At 43.0% G+C, this 21,071-nt stretch overlaps 1 protein-coding gene across 4 annotated transcripts in view; it reads right to left on the bottom strand.

Moving 5' to 3' along the window:
• TMCC3 (transmembrane and coiled-coil domain family 3) overlaps nucleotides 1–21,071 on the bottom strand; it is a 226,204-nt gene that overhangs the window by 72,715 nt on the left and 132,418 nt on the right. The window contains exon 1 of one of the 4 annotated variants that reach the window (XM_038420387.2): nucleotides 3,417–3,586. The exons of 2 other annotated variants lie outside the window; for them this stretch is intronic. In XM_038420387.2, coding sequence (XP_038276315.1) covers nucleotides 3,417–3,494 — 78 coding nt within the window. In that variant the 5' untranslated portion in view covers nucleotides 3,495–3,586. Of the gene's footprint in view, nucleotides 1–2,976; nucleotides 3,094–3,416; nucleotides 3,587–21,071 lie in introns of those variants that run through there. One more of the 4 variants, XM_038420396.2, reaches the window with a different exon arrangement.

Here is a 21,071-nt window from a genome sequence, read left to right as displayed (position 1 = left end):
GTAGCGCTTGAAAAGTCTCAACACCTGATCTCCACAGGACTATGTTTAGTCAGTCCAGATTAAAACATCCTGCACCATCATGCTCCTAGGTCCTCCTAATAAAATCAGTCCTGACATCTCCTTCCCTCCTATCACCCCCTCCACCTAATTAATTAATTCCAGGCTCCCTAATTTTTTTTGCAGGGCTTCTGTGGGGCTCCTGCCATTCTGGACATGTAGGAAACCCTTGGCCTTCCACATGGGCTGCTCTCCTTCTCACTCCCACGCCCCACCAGGAAAAGCAGCAGCAGCATGCTTTGGGCAGCCCCCATCCAGGCCAGGGCCTCCAGGCGGGGGCTGGGCTCCGGCGCTCCCTGGGCAGGGAAGCTACAGTTGGGATCTAAACTGCTTGACAAACCCTTTGTCTTCTGGTTGCATTCTACTTCAGTCTCGTTGGGTGAAAGAGAAATCCTTGACTCCAAACCAGAGCAATGGCTACAATGGTGGCTAAGTGAGAAGGGCCTTAGTTCATCAGCGAAGGAGCAGTCCGAGGGAATGCAGCCATTCTGGAGTACTGCTGGACGTCAGTTTCTGCCTTGCCAGGAGCAACAGCAGCCTCAGTTGCTCTACTCTTCCTTCCCACTCCCCTTCTCTTAAAAGGCAAAATGACCCTCCTTCACTGAAAAGCAGCAGCATGGCTTGCTGCTCTGCTTCCTGCCCACCCCAATCCCTCCAGCTAAAGGATAGCAGAGTTTGAACTACTCTGCTCCTTCCTTTCCCAGTTCTCAGGGAATGAGCCAGAAGCTATCCTGCTTACTCATCAGGAAAAGCTACTTGTCCTGGGTAAGTGGAAGTGGAGTTTTTCCAATCTCCAGCCACATGATGCATAAAACGATCCAGTTACACAAGACTCAGTTTTTTCCAACTCTTGATTTTATCACAAGTCTCTTTGTATTGGGCATTTTTCTTAAAGCCTCAGCTCCTAGAGTCATGTGATTAGATCAGTGTCTCAGCTTACATTAAAAAAAAGTAAGTTTCTAGTCCTCATGGTTGCAGAGAAAAGCTTTAAAATATGAACCCTGGTGTTTAAGGCATCAGAATGCAAATAAAAAGGACCCAACATTTTCTTAAAAAAAGAAATTTCATTATTTTTGAACACCTGGAGCTGGCAATACTGAAAATTGGTCATGCTGCTTTGGCCCAGCTATTAAGTCAATCTGCCGGACTGAAGAGTCTTCAGTTTAAATTCTCAAATAAATCAAGACACATGAAGAATATACAAGTTTTCTTCCATCATCATGCTAAGTGATATAGCATGTTTACCTTCCAGAAAGAAAAGAATTAAGAGGTATAAAGCTAATTTGCTCAACAGTATACAAAGTAGATGACATCAATATTGTTGGTTCATGTATAACGTGTGTCAAACTTATAATGCAACAGCCATGCTATGCTGATAGCATACCAACTGTAAAGGCTACAGTGAATGAGGTTACTTACTTTAAAACATTTCATTATGCAGAAACAAGCTGAAGCACACTCTCTCTTGTCTAGCAGTGCCATTTAATGAGATGGAAGGGGTGGAAAGAAAGACTAGCATTCTATGTAGGGAAAGGAAGCAGTCTTCCTCCACAGATAAATAATCCAAGTAGTTCAAGCTGTGAAGCTCATTTATTTTGAAGCATTAAATATCTTGTCTCAGTAGAAGAGAGAAAGCAGAACAGCTATTTTTGCCCACAGCCAGAGCCAGCAAGAGGAAATTACAATACACCGAAGAGCAGCTTTGCTTTCTTTTCGTTAACCAGAGTCATAAATACAGAGAGGTCTTCACCTGCTTAAACCAAACAGGTAGCTGGAGATCTGAAATTTGTACACAAACTAGCTAACCCATCAGTTGCATCCATAGTGTAATCATACATGTAATTACACACACATATTATGATCACTAATATAACAGGTGCATGTACATTCAGATATCATGCAGGCTATTAAAAAAAACGCAAAATAATCAAACAAGACAAATCTAACCTGCCACTGCACAGTGAGAAAAACTGCCCCAATGAAATTGTACTTTATGGACCCTATAGTAGATAAATATATTGCTCCAACCCTCTTAGAAGTAATTTTAGCATGCAGGTTGCCAGGTGTCCCATTTTCAACCCAACACCAGGTCGAAAATGGACCCACTCCAGCCCAGTGAAAGCAAGTGAGTGAAGGTGGGGGAGAACGAGCAAGGGAGGGAGGGGAGGTGGAGTGAGCAGTAATAATTGCTCCCTACTGCAGAAAAATCATTTGCTCTGCAGATCTTCACTTTAAGGGAGATTTAAAATAAAAGAAGAGCCTTTGCTCCTATTACCTAAGCAATTTCTGAGGGAGACATCCCAGGGGTGTCTAAGCACGAACAGTTAATATTCAAAGAATTAAACAGCTACTTTTCTGTTCACTTTTTGTAGTTTTCCATTACTCTCAGCTTGAGCTAGTTTCTTTAGTGAATTTATCTTGAAATTCAGTTTCTACAGTCTGTCAACAATCATTCAGTTTCAGTTTCTTAGGCAACACAGCAATGAAGCAACGTTTGGGTTATAAACGCTGAATGGGAAAGTTTATTAAAAGTTTTCCTTTAGGTTAAGAAAAATGGTCATAGAAATAGCTATTTTGTGAGATTTACTTAAAAATAGAGAACCCATGCTTTGGTCCAAGTTTCAGCGGAGAGCATGCTTTCTTTCAGAGGCACATCTGAATTCAAGGCGAAGTGAGCTGTAGCTCACGAAAGCTTATGCTCAAATAAATCTGTTAGTGTCTACGGTGCCACAAGTCCTCCTGTTCTTCCTGCTTACACTCTACACGGCAACGCAGAGGGGCTGTTACACGGTAGCGCCTCAGGCAGCCTCTCCACGGGTTGCCCTCGCTTCAAAAAAAAAAAAAAAAAATGCAGTTGTCATCCCCACAGCTGCGGCGGCTTTTAGTCCGCAGGAGCAGCAAAACAAGCTCTTTTGTTACCTTTGGACTGGAACTAAGGGTCTCAAGCGCCGGCCACGAGTCCCTCATCCGCAGCGCTTCCGCGCAGCTTCAGCGACTAGCAGCAGCTCCAGTCCAAGCCAGTGCCGCAGCCCGGAGGCGAGCGCAGGGCGCTGGGAATGGAGCCGTGGGCCAGGTGCGCTCCCCGCCCGGCCACCCAGTGGCTGCTCCGGGGCGAGAGGCGCCGAACCCCGAGATTACACGGACGCTCTGGGTTTGGCGGCCAAGGGGACAGGCGCCTTTTGAGCCCCCAAGACGCAGAGGTCTCTGCACCCGAGCGGAATCCAGCCCAGATCCCCGGGGAGGCGACAGGGGCTCCTGGAACAAGCCCCTCGGGACGCTGCGCAGCCCCCGCTACGGAAGAGCCGAGAGCGGCAGGGGCGGGTGAGCAACTACCCGCCGCGCGGCGAGAGGGGAATTACCCGGGTCTGGGCGCGCTGGTGCCTCTCCGGGTCCGAGTAAGTCCTGTCCACAGCCAGGCCGGTGTCGCTGCCAGGCATGGTGCCCCTGCTCCCCTCGGGCCGCCCGAGAGCCAGCTGCGCCCGAGGACGGAGCCCGGCGCCGCCGCCTCCTCCTCCTCCCGCCCCGGCGGCGGCGCCTCCTGCCCCCGCCCATAACCCCTGTAACCCTGCCGGGGCCGCTCCCTGGGCCGACCCGTCCCGCCGCTCGGGGAGTCACCCTGCGCCAGGGCGATGGAGGCGGCGGGGACCGGGCGCTGCCGAGGGGGGCAAGACAGAGGCGCTGGGATGGAAGGAGGAAAGAAAAGGGGCCCAAACCCCTGTTTCCTGGCGGGCTCGGGTCGCCCCCGGGCAGCCCAAAGGCTCAGCCTGCGCGAGGGCCCTTGATCGGCTCCCGCTTTCATTCGAGGCTCTCCGCACTTTCACTCGGCCGGCGAGGAGATCCCCAAACTGCCCCGCCTTTGCCGTTCCAACCTGGGGTCACTTAGTGCTCCTGGGTGAGAGGCACTGGCGAGGCGGGCCTTGTACTAGCTAAGCCACCCTCTCGCGTCTCCTCTCCCACCCAGGGCTAAGGGCTTGTCTGCACTTAAAACGCTGCAGCAGCACCGCCACCATAGCGCTTCCGTGTAGACATGACCTAGACCAGGGCTTCTCCCGACAATTTTTTTGGTGGCCTCAGAGTGCGAGAACTGGTGGCCACTAGGACCGTTTTTCCAAAAAACTTAACTTCAGGAAAAACAAATAAAGATGCACACATACCTGACCAAATCATTGGAATTTATGTAGGTAGGGTGTGGGTTTTTTTTTTTTTTTTTGCAGACTCAGTAATAACAACATACAGTTGTCCCTATTCTTTACTGGACCGAAACAGAAGAGAAACACAAATAAGGTGTTTTGCATGGTCGTTGTTGGTGTTTCTTTTGCTTTTTTTGGTTTCTGGTTTTTGTTTGTTTGTATAAAATTGCTCACTAGTAAGTCTGCTTCTGTGAAAAGTGATATTTGTACGTTTGTTAATATCACTGTTCACAGCAGCAGATGTGTTAGCTAGAAGGGAAGCAGCGAAAAGTGGTATGAACAAACATACAAATATCACTTTTCACAATAGACTTACTCAACCCTGACAAACCAGGGGACAAATTAAGCCTTGGATGGAGAGGTGGGTAGGGAGGATGGGTCAGGGGCTGGGGGAGGCAGCAGGGGCCAGAGGCAATGACGGGGGTGTTGTGCCTGAAGCCTAGTGACCAGAGCCTCCGGCCACATGGCCGAAGCTTGCGACCTGCCACCCCAGAGCTGAAGCCAGAAGCCTGAGCCCCACTGCCCACAGGAAGGTGGGCAACTCACACGGGCTGTCTGCTCCTCTGGTGTTGGGGCTCTAGGGGGGGGCAGGACCCAAGCCCTACTTGCAGACCCACGGGAGGGGCCCATGCTTCGCACCTCCCCTCCCCCCCAATCACTGCCCAGCAGCTGTGGCCACAAGAAAAGCCTCTGATGGCCACATTTGAGAAACACTGACCTAGACTGAAGGCAGGCATTCTCCCATCAGCATAGGTATTCCACCTCCCCAAGAGGCCATAGCTAGGTCAATGGGAGAGTCAACCTAGCACTATCTACAGCCTGGGTTAGATCAGTTTAACTGTCGCTCATGGGTGTGGATTTTTTATACCCATGAGCGAGGTAGTTCCATCGACCTAATTTCCAGGCTTAAGTGTCCACCAATGTCCAATGCATCATAGTGTGGGTATGTCCACACTGGAAAGGCTACAGGTGCTGCACTGCATCTGTAGGCAGGCTGAAAAAGAATTTGAAGAGCAACTAGCAAAAGAATCAAGAACAGTCCATTTTTTAATTACATCAGAAACAGGAAGCTTGCCAAACATTCAGTAGGGACATTGGATGACCCAGGTGCTTAAAGGGGTACTTATGGAAGACAAGGTCTAGAAGAAAAGGAGTACTTGTGGCACCTTAGAGACTAACAAATTTATTTGAGCAATAAGCTTTCGTGAGCTACAGCTCACTTCATCGGATGCATCCGATGAAGTGAGCTGTAGCTCACGAAAGCTTATGCTCAAATAAATATGTTAGTCTCTAAGGTGCCACAAGTACTCCTTTTCTTTTTGCGAATACAGACTAACACGGCTGCTACTCTGAAAGGTCTAGAAGCTATATGAATTCTTTGCATCAGTCTTCACTGCAGCAAATGTGAGGAAGATCCCCACACCTGTGCTATTCTTTTTAAGTTACAGATCTGAGGAACAATCCCAGATTGAGGTGTCAATAGAGGAGGTTTTGGAAGAAACTGATCACACAGTAACAAGTCACAAGGACTAGATAATATTCACCCAAAACTTCTGAAGGAGGGATAGCTCAGTGGTTTGAGCATTGGCCTGCTAAATTCAGGATTGTGAGTTCAGTCCTTGAGGGGGCCATAAAGGGATCTGGGGCAAAAATTGGGGATTAGTCCTGATTTTTGAGCACGGGGTTGGACTAGATGACATCCTGAGGTCCCTTCCAACCCTGATATTCTATGATTCTAATGAAGTCAAATATATAATTGCAGAACTACTAACTATGGTATGTAATCTATCACTTAACTCAGTCTCAGTACCAGATGACTGGTGGATAGCTAATGGGATGAGTTTGCTGAAGTTATGGGTCAGCTGATGTTATGGTCATATGATTCTTTGAGCTACAAAATATGAAACGAGAAGGAACTATGCCATATGACATTCACTTTCCATAAATCAGAGTTCTTATTCTGCCAGTGATGTGACTCTGCTCATATTTCCAGAAGATAATTTCAGTGGGAAATTCACTGTGTGTGGATTGACAACATAGTTTCCCCCACAAAAAGGAAGATTAGGATGTTTATTTTCTGTTTCTTCTATAAATCGCACTATTATCACTCATGTTGCTATTGTCTCCACACATTTCAGCCCCACAACGTAGCAGAATGTTATCTGTTTAAATAAGAGCTCCAGAAACCTCTTAAAAGAGCAGTTATATGCTGAGACGTGACTGTAAAAAGGGTATAATGGGGTTCTTTGTTTCCTCTTGCAACAAATTTCAGGCCAGATTTGCTCACTTTATACATACAAATACAGAAAAGAGAATGGTTAGGCTCAAGGGAATCAAATAGCCTGAAAACTTCTGTGGGTCAAGTCCTCTGACATTCCCAGCTGAAAGTCTCTCCCTAGTGCTATTAAAGGGTGTTGACTTTTTCACCTTTTGTATTAACAAAAATATAAATTAATAGCTAGCAAGAAACAGAATTAAGCAAATGAGTGAGAAAAAAATCTGATTATCAGTGCTCTTCAGTACTTTGAACAATTTCATTAAAGACTACTTGATCTCCTGTCTAAACCCTGAGTTTGTAGCTATAAATAATAAAGATGCAACTCCAAATGGGAGAGTTCCTCTGTATTTGCATCAATTTGTAATCATTATGGAAGCATGTGTGAAATTGGTTACTGATGCAGAACTCTTCCTCGTAAGGCACTGTAATGGTGTCATGTAAAAAGAAAAGGAGTACTTGTGGCACCTTAGAGACTAACAAATTTATTAGAGCATAAGCTTTCGTGAGCTACAGCTCACTTCATCGGATGCATTTGGTGGAAAAAACAGAGGGGAGATTGATATACACACACAGAGAACATGAAACAATGGGTTTATCATACACACTGTAAGGAGAGTGATCACTTAAGATAAGTCATCACCAGCAGCAGGGGGGGGGAGGAGGAAAACCTTTCATGGTGACAAGCAAGGTAGGCTATTTCCAGCAGTTAACAAGAATATCTGAGGAACACTGGGCGGTGGGGTGTGGTGGGGTGGGGGGGGGAGAAATAACATGGGGAAATGGAATTAATTTGCAAACTGGATACAATTAACAGAGGCTTGAATAGAGACTGGGAATGGATGAGTCATTACACAAAGTAAAACTAATTCAGCAGTCTCTCGTTGGAGTCTGTTTTTGAAGCTTTTTTGCTGAAGGATAGCCACTCTTAGGTCTGTAATCGAGTGACCAGAGAGATTGAAGTGTTCTCCAACTGGTTTTTGAATGTTATAATTCTTGACATCTGATTTGTGTCCATTCATTCTTTTACGTAGAGACTGTCCGGTTTGACCAATGTACATGGCAGAGGGGCATTGCTGGCACATGATGGCATATATCACATTGGTAGATGCGCAAGTGAACGAGCCTCTGATAGTGTGGCTGATGTGATTAGGCCCTATGATGGTGTCCCCTGAATAGATATGTGGACAGAGTTGGCAACTAGCAGTGGTACCCACCCCTCCCCGTTGCAGAGGATGTTGTAGATAAATCTCTGCATTAAGCATCTTCGCATAACTGTGTATCATTTTCATATGACTTTGTATTATGCCTCTTCCTATAATCTTGTATTAAGTCTTTCCATATATAACCTATACAACTTTGTATCAAGTCCTTTGATATAGGAACTTTGTATCAAATCTTTATAGAGAAACTTTGTATTGAGCCTTGGTATAATGTTATCGCCCCTAAGGATAGTTAAGGTGGAAGAAAAATGGCTTTTTGCTAGGAGCAAAAGAAGATCTCCCCCCTTTTAATCAATTGCCCTGTTGAATGAATAAGGGTGAATGAGTAAGGCGTGGAAGGCAAGCACCTCCAGCCAGCTGCAACAGTTGGAGAGGGGAAGCCAGACCCAAGAACAACAGAACTTTTCAAGTGGGCTCATTAAAGAAGATCAGACGGCCTTAGTTGGGAGCACCTTCTTTTGAAAATACTCTCTTTGAAAATAAATGTGGCAGCATTAAGACAACACCCAGAAGGAAGCGCCACAGATGACCAACTGACACAGACTTTGCATCTGGTATAGATTTGCATGAGAGGGAAGCTGCTATAAATGTGAAGTGTCTTCCAGCAGAGGACCCCGGGTCTCGTCTTGTCAACAGCAGAGCATCGATCCGGATTGATAGAAGCCCGGCTCCACCGCTCCCCCATTTAACTCACCTGGCCAGTGAAGTTAAGGGGAGCAACTAGTTGGTAACAACAACAAGACGGAGTGTGCTTGTGAGTGTATGAGTGTAATATATATCATATGCATATGATACAGTCTTGACTGATACATGTATTATCAATAAATGTGGTGCTTTGCCTTATCCCCCCTGAAAAGATCCTGTGCAGTACTTTAAGTACAACAAGGTGAGGGGGATTTCCACACCTGAGATATTCTTTTTAAGTGACAGATCTGAGGAACTGTCCCAGATTGAGGTGTCCATAGAGGAGCTTCTGAAACAAATTGATAAATTTAAGAGTAATAAGTCCCCAGGAGCAGATGGGATTCACCAAAGAGTTCTGAAGGAACTCAAATGTGAAATTGAAGAATAATTAATTGGGGTACGTAACAGCATTTCTCAAACGCAGCTACCATGACTGCAAGTGGTCGCCAGTAGCTTTTCTTGTGGCCTCTGGGGGGAGGGGGGGAAATCAGTGGTACCCACCCTTCCACGTTGCTCCTGTATGCAACATCTTGGGGTGGTTGCTGGGACCACTTTGCACCACCTCTGGAGACACATGGGGCACAACGCTGGAGGAGCAGGTGGCTGTTGAGTTCCTGGGGATGACAGGGCTTCAGGCTCCAACCCTGGGGCAGTAGGACTCCCCACCCTGGCCCCCACTGCCTCCCCCAACCATCCCCTCATCGCCCCAGGAACCTGCTGCCTCCCTCTGCTGCCATCCAGTGCTTAATTTGTGCCAGGGCTAATAGCATAAACTTCACAACAGACTTCCTAGCTAGCAAGTCTGCTGTGAAAAGTAATATCGGTTTTTAAACATACTAGCTAGCAATAAATAAACTATAATGTTTTGGATGTATATATGTGCATATTTGTTTTTCCTAAATCACTGAATGCATCCGATGAAGTGAGCTGTAGCTCATGAAAGCTTATGCTCAAATAAATTTGTTAGTCTCTAAGGTGCCACAAATACTCCTTTTCTTTTTGCGAATACAGACTAACACGGCTGCTACTCTGAAACCTAAAGTTAAGTATTTTAGGAAAAAGTTTCAGAGTGGCCACCAGGATGAGGTGGTGGCTATATTCTGAGGCCACCAAAAAATTTGTCATGAGAATCCCTGATGGTTATCACTTAAATCAGCTTCTGTACCAGATGATTGGAGGATAGCTAGTGTGATGCTGATTTTTTTTAAAAAAGGTTCCAAAGGTGATCATGACAATTACAAACCAGTAAGCCTAACTTCAGTGCCAGGTAAATTGGTTGAAACTATAATAAAGAACAGAATTATTAGACACATAGATGAAGTCAATCTGTTGAAGAGTCAACACATCTTTTATAAAGGGAAATCATCCTCACCAATCTATTACAGTTCTTTGAGGGGGTCAACAAACATGTGGACAAGGCTGATCCAATGGATACAGTTTACTTGGACTTTCAGAAAGCATTTGACAAGGTCCCTCACCAAAGGCTCTTAAGCAAAGTAGACAGTCAAGGGATAAGAGGGAAAGTCCTCTCATGAATCAGTAACTGGTTAAAATATAGGAAACGAAGGGCAGAATTGACAGTCAGTTTTCATAGTGGAGAGAAGCAAAGACAGGACGCTGGGTTAGATGCATTATTGGTCTGCCCCAGTATGGCCATTCTTACGCTCTGAAAAAGGTGTGCTGCTGTAGCGCTTCAGTGTAGACACTCACTACAGCAACACTTTGTCAATGTAGTTAATCCACCTCCCGGAGAGGTGGTATCTAGGTCGATGGGTGAATTCTTCCACCAACCTAGCAGTGTCTACCCCAGGAGTTAGGCTTAATTACATCACGCATGGTGTGGATTTTTCACACCTGAATGATGTCACTAGGACTATGTAACTTTCTAGCGTGGGACAGCCCATAGCTGTTCTTGCTTGGGGAAGTGGTGTTCCCACAGATTCAGAAAAACCCTTTTCATCAGTGTTGGCTGCTTCTACATAGGGGTTATGCCTGTATAGCTCTGTCACCATAGGCTGGGGCACTCTCCATAATGTAGACATATCCTAACACTTCCTCAGCTACTATTTTGTCCTCTGTGTCGCCCTTCAAAAAGACGGTGTGGTAATTTCTCCTGTAGTCATAAATGGGCTAAGGTAAGAACACCACATTCCCAGTGTTGTCAGCTCTCAGTATATTTGGAATTTTTCTGAAAGCTCCAGCCCCACAAGGCCAGTGATTATGTGACAATCTCAGCTTTCATTAAAATAAAAAGTAGTAAGTTTCAAGCCCTTACGGTTGTGGACAAAAAATGGCAAAAAAATAAGAAAAATCTGACATTTATTATTTTTTAAGATCTCATGATTTTGAGGGCCTGACTCATGATTTCTGATCTCTTGACATTGGCAACACCGACTTCTGTTGAACATTTCAGTGCCACTGCTGTGGAGCACTCAGGAGCCATTCATTTTAACACAACACCTGCTTGATAGAGTCTAGCAAATCTACAAAATACAATATTTCCCGACTAACCTTCTATTTCAGCACTCCTGGTGAGATCTTAAAGCTGCCTTTTGAACTAAATTTAGCAGGAAAAGAAAAACATAGAAGTATGTAAATGAACCTTTGTGCCAAAGAGGAGATATTTAGGAGAGAAATAAATACAAATGTTTCAGACAGTGCTGGCAGTGGTTCCATCAAGGAAAACATGGTAGATAGGGGGAAAAGTACCTTTCAGTCCAATGGTAAGTAGTTAGTTCATCATTTGCACATCTAACAAAAATTACTAAGCTATTAAAACTAGGGCTGCTTTCCCCCTCCCCCTTAGTTCTTGCACAAGCACTGAATTTTAGATCTAGTATAGCAAAGATCTCTTTCTCCCACCCCTTGTATTTTGGGAGCAACTTGCAAGTTTGGACATATTTTGCAGTATCTTCAGCAGCCACTTGCAACAGCCTGGGATGAAATACTGGCTCCACTGAAGTCCATAATTCCCCCCTGGGGTCAGGATTTCACACCAGGAACCTGAGGCCTTGTCTACATTAGAAAGTGGACTAGTGGAGATGCATCTTATACCAGTAAAAGGGTTCTTTGGCCAATATATTTTATGCCAGTTACCAAAATAATCTATATTGGCACAAGCACTTTTATGCCAGTTTATAGCTATGTCAGCTATGGGGTATGATTTTTTTCAACAGCGCTATGCCAGCAAAACTTTTAAGGGTAGATCCGGTTTAAGAGAAGCAGAGTAGTGGAGAACCATCCCTTTTTACAGAAGCCTGAAGGCTCCTGGGGAGATACAGAGTAGGAGACATCTAGCAGCAGTCAGGAGGCTCTGGAGTGAGACAAGACAGAAAGCTCCTTCTCCCTTCTGAGGCCAGAATGTGTGGGGCTTCAAATTTATCAAAGGCCAAAGATGGAGCTCTGAAGGACAGATACCCCTCACTTACTCCAACAGCTTTGGTTGCTGGATTGGGGCTGGTCTGATCTCTTTTGTAAAGCACTTTTAGATCTGCTGGTGAAAAGCACTATAAGAGCTAAGTATTATATTATTACAATCATCATTGTTGTCATCTGAGCTTCTCACTAGGGCGCTGCCGCTAATCTTGCGAGGGCAGCTCCCCATCTCACTTTTTTTATAACCACCTCAGGCATGCAAATTTAATAGGTCTTTGGGAAATTTTTCAAGACCTGTAGACAAGAATGTAATTCTTGACAAGAATCCTGCATGTACATGCCTGTAAATCAATACGAAGTTGGTAAATCTAATTATAGGTCTGCCAGTCAAATTATTCCATTTAGATCATATGTTAAGAACTAATATATTACACACTCACCCCTCTGGACTTTTTTTTTTTATTAACTTTGTAAGGAGGGAATTGAATGCCCCAGCCTTCCTGTTTTGAAGACACAGGCTGATTAGCACCTACAGGCTAATATATTTGTCATCGTGAATTTTGTTTAGTAGAAAATCCTACAGCTAGATGTATAACAGCCATATTCTGAGGTTTTGGTAATTAGTGGAGTCATTAGAAAAACAGAATTAAGTAATCAGGCTTCTTTGTTACTGGACATTTACAAATTCTACCAAAATAATGCAATATGTCATTCTCAGGTTTTAACTGAGTAGAACTCACAACAAACAGAGCAATACAAACTATTCAAAAGACAAACGATTTTTGGGTATACATTTAACAGAAAATTCTGGTGCAGTGGTGCCAGTTCTGTCTCTCAAGTGGCTCCATTGGTTTCTGTTATCTCAAATACACAGCACCTGATTTTTCAGAGTTACTGAGCAGCTGCAGCTCCCATTGACTTCAGCTGCATGTTCGTCACTACAATTGATCAATGAAGATCAGCCTTGTTTTCCTAAATTAAAATTTTCATTTCCTTCAACATTTTCAACAAAATACCCAACACTTTTTGGAGTTTGAAAACTAAAAGTAACCAAAAAATGTTTTTGTCAAAAAAATCAAAACCAAAATGTAATGTCTCTTCCAAACTTTCTCCCACCAGGTCTGTTCAACACTTTTGAAAATCAGGCCTCGTGGCTTTCAGTTATTATGGCCCTATGTGGTGGATACTTTCCTATCCAAAGGTTCATAATGTCTATGCTTGTAAGGGCTAGTGAGTCAACGAGAAGAAGGAGAATGACAATTCATTCATCATTGAAGCCTTCTTAGTTTTATTTATTAGGAAGTGTACAAGTATGGGCATCGGGAACCACCAACCATAGAACAGAGCCACTTTTCCAAATAGAACTTCAATACAGGTCTGGCATAGTCAAATCCTATTTTCTTATTTATATCTGAAGATTTATGAGTCGAGACAGCCTTATGTTCAGACCTTGGAGAGGGACTGACCTTCAGGAACAGGTATGGAACTTCTGAAGGAGCTCTGTTGATGAGTTACTCAAGATCAGAGTTCTTGTCTAGGAGAACTCTTGTCCTCATGCACACAGAGTTGACATTACAGAAGTAGAGAAGAGACAACTAATAGGGACTCTTGAGGCATCAAGGACACTGCCAATCTAAGTCTGTCGAAATAAAGCATCTGAGCTAACAGTTGAAACAGCTTTCTAGTTTGGGGACAAAAGCCATTTATAGCCACACAATAAAAACCTAAAACATTATTGTAAGAATGAATTGGAATAGTTAAGAAAAAATCTTTACATATAACTCCAAAACAAGTGACCTAGCAGGAGAACCATGTCCTTCTGTTCTCTAAATCTGTGTCATCTTTTGGAGATGTCTCAATAAATCTGTGAAAAAATTCCTTCTTTGTAGCCGAGCTGGAAAATTCCTCTGATTATGCAGGCATTGTTGGCCCCCTACTCAAAATCATAATGAAAGTTTACAAAAAATGGTAATAAATAAGTCAAAGACACATCTATATGACACTCAGTTTCATTGACATGAAAAAGAGGCAGATCAGTTAAGTCTAACCAGCAGGGAACACTCACATTACCATGCACTGAACATGGACGAGCCAGCAGAATAAACATTTCAAAATTAAACTTTGTCCCTAAATATTCAAATAGCTTTAAATACATCCTCCTTTAAGATCAGAATAAAAAACAAATAAATTGTGATCATTACATTGAAGAAGATGATGTTTGGCTCACTGAAAGTCATGCAGTGATTTAAAAATATTCAAGGTTAGCAGGCCTAAAGTTTGCCCTCTACCCCCAGTAGGGAATGTTGTTATTTTATTGATGGACATATTTTTTATTTCATACCTAGAGCCCAAATCCTGAAATCCTTGCACTCTTTTTTACTTTGACAAGACTCCTATTGAGCCAATGGCTGTCCCCCCAGAGATTCAGAGTTTGGTCCACTGTATTCGTTTATAACCGTAGTTCTTTGTATGAACATGTTTCTCTTAATCTTTCACTATTCTTTAGCAAAACAGTGCCAGCAGCCCAGTATTCAACCAAGTAATAACCAAGCAGTCAGTAAATCAGTGAGAAAATGCTGTCTTCAATAGCATTTTATATCACACCCATCACCATAATATCCGAGTGCCTACAATCCCAGGAATTAAACAGATCCTAGTTAGAAAATGTCAAGAACTTAAAAACAAAACATATATTAAAATATATTGTGGAAGATGTCTTAGTCTTTGTTCACTATTCACTTTATTTTTATATATTTCATACACATATGTATTATCACTAAGGATGGCATTTTACAAGTAGATAAGCAAAAACCACTTGGAGTACAGATTTGGCATAGTGTGATATAAAGGTGGAGTGCTACACCCAAACCAAGCCCTGTAGACTCCAATCTACCCATGCCCTGAACAGTACAGAATCAGGGGCCATGTTAGATGAAGAACGAACAGCGAAATGCTACAGTGGGCAAGAGAATCAATCACAGGACATAGAAGGAAGGGTGTGCTATTCATGAAGGAGGGTATTTTCTTCCCCACAGAGAGCAGAATAAGTTGACTCATTTTGCATGTTACCGGTTGGTATGATAATTGGGCCTACAAATTTACCCTAATTGTGAATTCAACTGTGAAAAGTGAGTGAAAGTTCATAGGATTTCATAATAACCCATAGCAACAAATGCTCATGGGAAAAGGTATAAAAGCGAGACAAAGACTGAATTAGCCCAAAAAAAAGGCCTACTGATATAATTAAGCACTGCGTTAATATCATGTTTGGTAAACAAGAGCCTGGGATCAGAAATCAGTGAATCAAAATTGGTCTGTCAGAAGTTAGGCCTAACTGGTGGACAAAAGAATGAGTGGATGGGGTTTTTCCACCCATCGCTCTCTTTTGGGGTCCTCAAGAAGAGACTACGGGGGAAAAGCTAATGGACCATGAGAATGGCGGGACGACAACTAACTGAAAGAACAGAAGCGAACAAGCCTTACCATCATAGCTGACATCCCCCATCATCTCCTGGGACACCAGAATTTCTTTGTCTTTATCTTGAAAGATATCTTGACCAGACCAGAGACAGGGCCTCTGATGATATTGTCACTTTCACTGACTCCAGATAAATCCTGAACATCACTTCTGATTTCAGAGTAGCAGCCGTGTTAGTCTGTATTCGCAAAAAGAAAAGGAGTACTTGTGGCACCTTAGAGACTAACAAATTTATTAGAGCATAAGCTTTCGTGAGCTACAGCTCACTTCATCGGATGCATTTGGTGGAAAAAACAAAGGAGAGATTTATATACACACACACAGAGAACATGAAACAATGGGTTTATCATACACACTGTAAGGAGAGTGATCACTTAAGATAAGCCATCACCAACAGCAGGGGGGGGAAGGAGGAAAACCTTTCATGGTGACAAGCAGGTAGGCTAATTCCAGCAGTTAACAAGAATATCAGAGGAACAGTGGGGGGTGGGGTGGGAGGGAGAAATACCATGGGGAAATAGTTTTACTTTGTGTAATGACTCATCCATTCCCAGTCTCTATTCAAGCCTAAGTGAGTCTTTGTCTGCACTGCCATCCCCCTGCCACGCTCATGTGCCCTTTTCTTTCCCTGCCTTATTTCTTCTCTTTCCTTTCTCTCTCCTTTTTCCTTCTGTTTAATAAGAGTCCTGCTTAACCAACAAAGACTGCACATTTGGCAACAATGCTGTAAGCCTGTGACCAGAGGGGCAACTAAAAGCAATGCCTTAAACAACCCGATGCTGGTACAAGTTTGCCAGGTTTCAGAGGGTATGTCTACATTGCAATAAAAGATCCATGGCATTGAATCTCAGAGCCCAAGACAATTGATTTGGGCTCGTGGGGCTCACGCTATGGGGGTGAAAATACAATTTGGGCTTGGGCTGGAGCCCCGGCTCTGAGACCCTCCTCCCTCGCTGGGTTTCAGAGCTGGGGCTGCAACCCAAGTATCAAATCATAGAAACGTAGTGCTGGAAAGGATCTCAAGAAGTCAGCAAGTCCAGCCCCCTGTGTTGTAGCACGACCTAGTAAACCTAAGCCATCCCTGACAGGTTTTTGTCCAACTTGTTTTCAAAGCTTCCAATGATGACCCAGGCTCTGAGACTTGGTGCTGCGGGTTTCTCTCTGGAGCGTAGACATATCCAGAGTAGCTGATAATACCATGTGTTATGCCTCTGTTTTTCCAGCAGTGAGATTGCAAGTAAGAGTCAACAACAGAGCAGAAGCTGCACTTTCTATCTCTGGCTGTTGTTTTTTCCCCCTCTTGTGTATGTTTGTCTTGTCTTGTTTTCTAGGAAACAGGATTGGACTTTAACAGAAGTAGCAACAGCAGCAGCTTCACTTTTTCCTTTTTCCCCCAGAGGAAGGTTATTACGGTCAAACAAGGGGTGGGGCCGGGTGGGGTAGGGCTGGGCAGGGGGAATGTTTCCTTCTAAAAACTCTCTCCAGCTAAAGGGAACAAGGTTAAAATGAAAACCTTACTTAATACTTTACATTTCAAATGCGTTAGCTGGTTTCCTTCTTTTCTGTATCTTTAATAAAAGGTTGAAAGGATGTTCAATAGTGTGTTTGGCATGGTACTAAGCAGGCTGAGGTCTCTGCACACCAAACCCCAAACCTCCTTTAAAACTGTTTAATGTTAGACTGTGAATGGTTTGTGTTAACATCTTTAGCCCATATATGCCATCTAAATTAATACAAAAGGAGTTTGAATTGATTCTTAGTAATTATAGTCATTGGATCAGATTCACAGGTGGTATAAAACTGGCCTATTGACTTCAGTGGAGTTTTACCAATTGACACCAGCTAAGGATCTGCCCCAGCATCTTCAATTACTATTGATAAGTTTCTGTTTAATAAGGCTTGGTAATACATGAAGTTTGAACACCCACTAACTCCTCTAGCATTTTTGCTCTTTTGAGCAAACTAGTAACAATTCATGCCTCATAGCCAATGACAATTTGTACAATCATTAAACATTAACCATTGACTCTTCTATATCTATAGTAAAGTTCACTGTGCAAGAAGAGATAAATTTAATATATTTCAAGGGCCAAATTCTGTTCCACTAAACCCATTGAAGGCAATTGATTGTACACACACAATTGAGAGCAGAGTTGGAACCAATTATTCAATACTAGTTTTAGTCTCTGAAATCAGCAGGGTTTAAATTTTAGGTGGATCTGATATAGTATGCTTAATACATTGCAGGATGCTGTCCAAATCACCCTGATTAAACTAACACCATACAAGGAGAATTAAAAGTTTTTGTGAACATATTTATCCCAGTTGCCTTAAAATGATGGCACATATAGGGTCTACCAAACTGTAAACAAGAAAATTCCATAAGCTTGGCAAGTGCCCTAGCTCCCACTGACTTAAGCAAACCAAATAGCCTTCTGGTTCGGATCACAATTAACAGGAACTTAAAGAGATAAACAATTGACTAGATAAACTGGGCCAGCAGCTATACAGATCCATATATGTAAGTTAAAGGACTTTTACAACCAGCACAAGATTTAAGAGGAAGCCAGTGCACGGTTTTTAGAATACAGGCAATGTGCGCAGCCTGCCATGCTCCAATAAGTAGGCGAGTTGCTGTGTTTTTAATTAACTACATCCTAATTGTAATACCAGCACAGATTTCTAAAAGATAAGGAACAGCAGCAATCTAGCCTGGAAAAAAAAACAAAGGTGTTTGTCCGTAACTCTTTAAACTTACTGTGCTGAGCAATGGTCTCAGCCTGAAGATGATTTGTAGACATCAAAATTCGGCTCCAGTAGTAGACCAAAGATGCATTTCCATTAATAAAACTAAAGATACGACAGCCTCCAGATATTTTATAGTTGAGGCTCACGTCGGTAATACTTTGTCTAACAGAATCATCAAGATGGGAGCATTCGCTCAGCCACCACTTGGAGCTAATAACTATTGTTATTGTGTTCAGATTCAGTTTAATAGAATGTTAGGGCAAACCAGGGCAGACATATGAGAAATCACAACACAATAAGGGATAGGAGGAAGAACAATCGAGTGTCATCTGCATACAAATGAAAGGGCAGATTACATTTCCTTATGACTGATCATTTGGAAGAACATAGATACTTAAAAGAAGAAGCCTCAAAACAGATCTTAGAGGAACATGACAGGGAAAGGAAGCAGATGCTGAACATGACTAACTTAATGAGATTATTATTGAGCAGTATGCAGTTGATTTTGGAGGAATTATTGGCTTTCAGAGATGCTCAGGCCTTCATCTTTTGTGACGTAGGAGATTTCTATCTCATATTGCCTCAAGAATCCAGATGCTCTTCATTGTAATTTCACCCTGCATCCCTCTACTGACAATGCTCCCCTGAGCTTTTCCATTTCCAAGGAGAGCACCAGGAATTAATTCAAGTGTGGATCACAAAAGTCAAGGAACACTATTTTATAGTTCTGCATCATTTTATACTAATTGGGGCAAGTCTTCGCCCAAACACACACATCATTGTGAATGAACAGCGGAGTCTGTGCATGCTAATGAAGGCAAAGACTGAAAGTTAGTAAACTGTGCAGGTGATCGAACAGGAAAGGTAAGTTAATAGGAAATATGAGAATGAATTCAAAATGAAAAGGCTGAAAAAAAAAAAAGATTGAAAATCCTTAATGCAATCAACAAATTCACCATATATCCCTGGGATTGTATTGATCCCAATACTTATGGAGTCATATTATAATTGGAGAAAAATGAGTGAATGTCAAAATTTAAAGTCCAGAAAAAAAATAAAAGTTAAATTAAAATTAAATTAAAAGCCACTAGGAAAGTTCCCAATGAACTGTCTGGGAGCTTGAGTAGATGATATCTAATTGTTAGAGTAAACAAAGAGGAGCAAGACTAGACTACAGTGAAATGTTCTTTGTGGAAAAAACAGGTCCCACCCTACACTACATTCAGTTTTATGCCACCACTGTTTGAGGGCTGACAAAGTAGTAACCACACAATAAATCTTACTAAAGGCCAAATCCTGGAACTAGCCTGGAGCCCAAGTAGCTAGGTTCTTAGTTTGGGGTCAGTGTAAAGAGTATAGAGTAGCATGAAAAACATTGTTGAGGTCATATGATAATCCACTAATAGCTAAGGGCAAGATCCACAAAGAGATGTAGGTACCTAAGTTCAACGTTTAGTTGTCACTCAGATCCTCAAAATCCCATTCAGTTACTGCCTAACCCTGTAGGTACCTAAATTTCCATGGTTAAAGTCCCCTGAGCTCCTAAGTTTCTTTCAGTGAGCATGCACACAGCCATTTCTGGGTAGGCATAGGCACTCAGGCACCTAAGCCCAAGAGGGATCCTCAAACTGGGCCTTCCTCTGCCTATCTCCTGTGCAGGGTCCAAGCCAGAAGGCATTCCCAGAGCATGTCTTATCCCACACAAAACAGGAGGAGGTGGTGGTGCTGTCTGCCTTATAACATTTAGCCCAGTGGTTGGGATACTCACCTGGGATGTGGGAAACCTGGGTTTAATACCCTTTTTCACATCAGGAGGAGGGGGGGCAGATTTGAATTTGGGTCTCTCCTCTCCCAGGAGATACTCTTTCCATGGGGCTAAAAGTTATCAAAGGGGCACCACCATCACCTCCTCCTGGCTTTGGCACCTAACTCCAGGAGGGGGTTCCTGACTGAGAACATCAAGTGGAGACAGGCGCCTAACTCTCCTTGAGAAGCAGGGATTAGACCACACACCCCTCCTCACCATTTCCTACTGGCTATTTTAGGCGGCTTCTGGCTCAGTTCGCTGGCTTTTTTGAGTACCTTGTTTTCCACATATGTTGCACAGGGAGCAAGGGAGCCCAAGTCAGTGCTGTGGATAAAAGTTATTGCTGCAACCATTGCAATGCCTAAGTCCCTTTGTGGGTGTAGCCCTAAGGCTCTGTCACTGGTAGAGTCATGGGACATCACAGTTGTATTTGATCCTGTAAATCATACAGTTCTTTTAATACTTTTTTATTTCTCTCTCTGCTTATCTATGATGTAAACCATGCCAGGGCTAGTTATACTACCAACTACAATGGATTTAAAAAAAAAACTGGACATTTTATTCAGAACTACCTCAGGTATTTTGAAAATGTAGATTATTTTGCAGAGACACTGTAATGTTTCTGAAAATATTTTGATAAATATGTTAATCTCAGAAAGAAGATGACACCCTGTTAGATTCTGCTGTGCCTAGAAAGATCACAGTACAAACAGTTCTGACCCTTTTCTATCTTCCAGATTTTAAATCTATCACATTCTCTTTTTATAGAGATAATTGCATCTACAAGCCATTGACTTAGTCCAGGGCCAATCAGTCCTTCATAGTGAGGTTTATAAAGAAAATGTAAGTCCTTTTATTACGAACACATCTGCTATTTTTCTGAGAGTTCTCTCTCACTGAAGGCTGTAGTAGTGGCACTAATGACTATAAAACTTACACTTTTCCCAGCTGAGCTCTCTGGTCTTCTTTGTACTCCATTACAAATCCAGGAGAAGGGTGTGGTGGGGTAATACAATTAGGAACAAATTCAGTCAGGGTTTAGATAAGCCCACAATGCTAAGATTGCTAAATGAGGGGTTTGCAATGACCTTCTGTTGCAGATGGATTCCAGTATTCCATGAATATTAAATCTTGCTCTTTCCGCAGCCTTTGATTCTGTGGCGCATGGTGTTCTCTTGAAGTACCAGGAGCATACTGTGGGCCTTTCAAGCACCATACGATGTGTCACTTTCAA

The sequence above is a fragment of the Dermochelys coriacea genome, chromosome 1, assembly GCF_009764565.3.
Source record: "Dermochelys coriacea isolate rDerCor1 chromosome 1, rDerCor1.pri.v4, whole genome shotgun sequence".
In the NCBI taxonomy this organism is placed as follows: Eukaryota; Metazoa; Chordata; order Testudines; family Dermochelyidae; genus Dermochelys; species Dermochelys coriacea.
Note: the sequence above shows the minus strand (reverse complement) of the source record. Positions and strands in the feature narration are given on the sequence as shown.